Source organism: Salvelinus fontinalis, unplaced genomic scaffold, assembly GCF_029448725.1.
Source record: "Salvelinus fontinalis isolate EN_2023a unplaced genomic scaffold, ASM2944872v1 scaffold_0132, whole genome shotgun sequence".
NCBI lineage: Eukaryota > Metazoa > Chordata > Actinopteri > Salmoniformes > Salmonidae > Salvelinus > Salvelinus fontinalis.
The window spans coordinates 1-4,123 of record NW_026600341.1 but is presented as its reverse complement, the minus strand read 5'-3'; the positions used below and the strand labels follow the sequence as shown (position 1 = coordinate 4,123).

The following is a 4,123-nucleotide window of genomic DNA, read 5'->3' as shown; positions in this document are numbered from 1 at the left end:
TGATATACCATTTTCTCTTACCTCTGAGTCGCTAATTTTATCCAATGTAAAAAAATCACAATTTCAAATTTTGCCACATGAGCAGGTCGGTCACATTTGATATATAGCATTTTGCAAAAAAAAAAAACATGATTATTTGTCTCTCTGAAATGAAACCATCAAGTGATAGATTTTAAACAAATACATGTCTGTCATTGAACAACACCATCCCATCCCCAACAACATGCCATGATTAGATAGTGAAAAAACACACCATTTCTAAACAATAAAAGATAATTGACCAACATTTCTAAAAATGGCTACATAGCATTTTGGAATGAAACTCTTCTTATGTTTCCCCATCTGAGCTCAGAATAGATGAGAGATGTAATGTTTGTCTCTGTTGTGTTGAAGACCAATCAAGCAGGAGAGACCAGCCTCCCCTGTTCCCAGCTGTGTGTCCATGAAGAGTGACCGGTCTATGGGTCTACCTATATTCTTTAGAGAGGGAGACTTTTCTACTGAACAAAGGTAAGAAGAACTCATGGGTCATGGTCAGTGAGTTAAACAACACTGTCTCTAGTCATTTCTCCTCTCCCATTTTCACATTTATTTTTGTTGTTTTCATAATCCATAGGCTAATCTTTTTTTTCATTTTCATAGTCCTATAACAATATTAAACAAACACAACATTCCCTCCCTGTGTGTGTGTGTGTGTGTGTGTGTGTGTGTGTGTGTGTGTGTGTGTGTGTGTGTGTGTGTGTGTGTGTGTGTGTGTGTGTGTGTGTGTGTGTGTGTGTGTGTGTGTGTGTGTACTCCCTGGATGAGGAGATGTAATCTCATGTTTTGTCCACAGAAACCAACAGGAGAGATCAGAGTCAGAGATTCTCAGTGGTCAGTCTTCCCAGAGTCATCAAACAGACCTGGCCTCCATATTCAGTGTATGTGGTCCTGTTATGTACATTTGTTTTTTGTTTACATCAAGTTAAGTTGATCTGTCAATCATTCATTAATGTGTTAATGAGAAAGCATTTCTTCTCTTGCTTAACTTATTTACTTGATTTATTTCAGTTGCTTGAAGAGAATATTATGACATTTGTGAGGAACGAGCTGAAGATGTTCAAGAGGATTCTTAGTCCAGAACTCCCAGAAGGCTTTGAGAGTCAGAAGCAGGATAAGGAAGTGGTGGATGCTGAAGATGAGAAGCAGGAGAGCAGTGCCAGAGAGGGGGCTCTGAAGATCACACTGCACGTCCTGAGGAAAATGAACCAGAAGGAGCTTGCTGACACACTGGAGAAATGTAAGATATGTCTGCCTCATGTTGAATGCTGTTTTATAACATTTAAAAAGCTGTAACTAAAGTACAGCTAAAGTAGCTGTGTAATGCAATGATATTGTAGCAACACATACAGAGAGAATAATATTTAAATAAAAAAAATAATTAATTAATTAATTAAATTAATTTAGAGAGAGAGACAACATTAATAATACCATCAATAATACCAATAATAATGTAATCAGTCACACCAGTCTGTAATGCATTATGAAAACATTTACACATTTATACAGTCAGTTAAGAAGAGAAATGACTATAATTTTAAACTTTATAACAGTCCTACAATACTGTAGGCATTAAAACAGACGTAATATTAATATCCTCTGTGTTATTTCTTCATTCAGATGAGCTTGCTGTGATTTGCCAACGTGAACTCAAATCTAATCTAAAGAAGAAGTTTCAATGTGTATTTGAGGGGATCGCTAAACAAGGAAACCCAACACTTCTCAATAAGATCTACACAGAGCTCTACATCACAGAGGGTGGAACAGGAGATGTCAATAATGAACATGAGCTGAGACAGATTGAGACAACAACCAGGAAACAAGCAAGACCAGAGACTCCAATCAAATGTAACGACATCTTCAAACCCTTAACTGGACAAGACAAACGTATCAGAACTGTGTTGACAAAGGGAGTCGCTGGCATTGGAAAAACAGTCTCTGTCCAGAAGTTCATTCTGGATTGGGCTGAAGGAAAAGCAAATCAGGATGTCCAATTTGTATTTTCATTCCCTTTCCGGGAGCTGAATTTGATGAAAGAGGACAAATACACTTTAATCAAACTTCTTAATCACTTCTCAAAGGAAACCAAAGAATCAAGAATCTCCAACTATGACAAGTACAAAGTTCTGTTCATCTTTGATGGTCTGGATGAGTGCCGACTGCCCCTAGACTTCCAGAAGAACAAGATCTGTTGTGACGTCACAGAGTCAACCTCAGTGGATGTTCTGCTGACAAATCTCATCAAGGGAAATCTGCTTCCCTCTGCTCTCCTTTGGATAACTACCCGACCTGCAGCAGCCAATAAGATCCCTTCAGGGTGTGTTGACCTGGTGACAGAGGTACGAGGGTTCAATGACGCACAGAAGGAGGAGTACTTTAGGAAGAGATTCAGTGATGAGGACATGGCCAGCAATATCATCTCACACATAAAGACATCAAGGAGCCTCCACATCATGTGCCACGTTCCAGTCTTCTGTTGGATTTCTGCAACAGTCTTTGAACACATGCTGAAACATAAGAGAGAAGAGATGCCCAAGACTCTGACTGAGATGTACACACTCCTTGTGGAGTTTCATACCAAACAGAAGAATGAAAAGTATCTTGGGAAAGAAGAGACAGGTCCACACTGGAATAAAGAGAGCATTCTGTCACTGGGAAAACTGGCTTTTCAACAGCTTGTGAAGGGCAATCTGATTTTCTATGAAGAAGACCTGAAGGAGGCTGGCATTGATGTCAATGAAGCCTCAGTGTACTCAGGATTGTGCACACAGCTCTTTAAAGAGGAATGTGGGCTGTACCAGGACATGGTTTACTGCTTTGTTCATCTGAGCATTCAGGAGTTTCTGGCTGCTGTATATGTGTTCCTCTCATTCATCAACAACAATGAGAATCTAATGGATGATCCTCAATCAATGTTCAGATACTTTTTGTCACTCTTCAGACACAAGGTTGAAGTTACTGAAGTTACTGTCTACAAGAGTGCTGTGGATAAATCTTTACAAAGTGAGACGGGAAACCTGGACCTTTTCCTCCGCTTCCTTCTGGGCCTCTCACTGGAGTCCAATCAGAAGCACTTACGAGGTCTACTGACAAAGACAAGCAGCTCACAGACCCATGAAGAAACAGTCAAGTACATCAAGGAGAAGATCAGGGAGAATCCCTCTCCAGAGAGGAGCATCAATCTGTTCCACTGTCTGAATGAACTGAATGACCATTCTCTAGTGGAGGAGATCCAAAGTTTCCTGAGCTCAGGAAGTCTCTCAAAACCCAACCTGTCACCTGCACAGTGGTCAGCTCTGGTCTTTGTGTTGCTGACTTCAGAAAAGGAGCTGGATGTGTTTGACCTGAAGAAATACTCCAGATCAGAGGAAGGTCTTCTGAGGCTGATGCCAGTGGTCAAAGCCTCCAGAGCTGTTCTGTGAGTAAATAAAATTACATATAAGAACTAAACATCAGGAAGAAATATTCAGTTTAGAGAAAAATATGTATTACAATATGTATATAATGTTATATTGAAAAACATGTTGAATAAATGCATTGATTTTCACATTAATATAACAATATGACCATACAGTTCTAGAAGACAGAAGATGAATCTATATGTTGTTTGAGAGAATAAACCAAATGCATCTGCCATTTTCCTTCTACACTACTGGTGTTAAATGAACAGTGTGTTTGTGTCATGATGATCTCTTTGTCAGGCTGTCAGGCTGTGGAGTCACAGAGGAAGGCTGTGCTTCTCTGGTCTCAGCTCTGAGGTCAAACCCCTCACACCTGAGAGAGCTGGACCTGAGTAACAATGACCTGAAGGATTCAGGAGTGAAGCTGCTCTCTGCTGGACTGGGGAATCCCCACTGTAAACTGGAGACTCTGAGGTCAGTATTCCTGTAGTTGGTCAACAAGTGATAACTGTTCACCAGATCCACATGTGTTTACCAGACACACATAGTCCACACCATATGTGTTTGGACAGTGAAGATTACAGTTTAAATTTGGTGCTATGCTCCAGCATTTTGGATTTGAGACATAATGTTTCATATTAGGTGACAGTACATAATGTCACCTTTTATTTGAGGTTAATGGT

General features: G+C 39.9%; 1 protein-coding gene across 1 annotated transcript; it reads left to right on the top strand.

Moving 5' to 3' along the window:
* The first annotated feature begins 1,581 nt into the window (after positions 1 to 1,581).
* LOC129843416 (NLR family CARD domain-containing protein 3-like) lies at positions 1,582 to 4,040 on the top strand. The gene is made up of 2 exons (XM_055912124.1): positions 1,582 to 3,457; positions 3,741 to 4,040. The coding sequence occupies exons 1-2, from the start codon at positions 2,070 to 2,072 to the stop codon at positions 3,928 to 3,930; spliced, it is 1,578 nt and encodes a 525-aa protein (XP_055768099.1). The 5' UTR covers positions 1,582 to 2,069; the 3' UTR covers positions 3,931 to 4,040.
* The last annotated feature ends 83 nt before the right edge of the window (positions 4,041 to 4,123 follow it).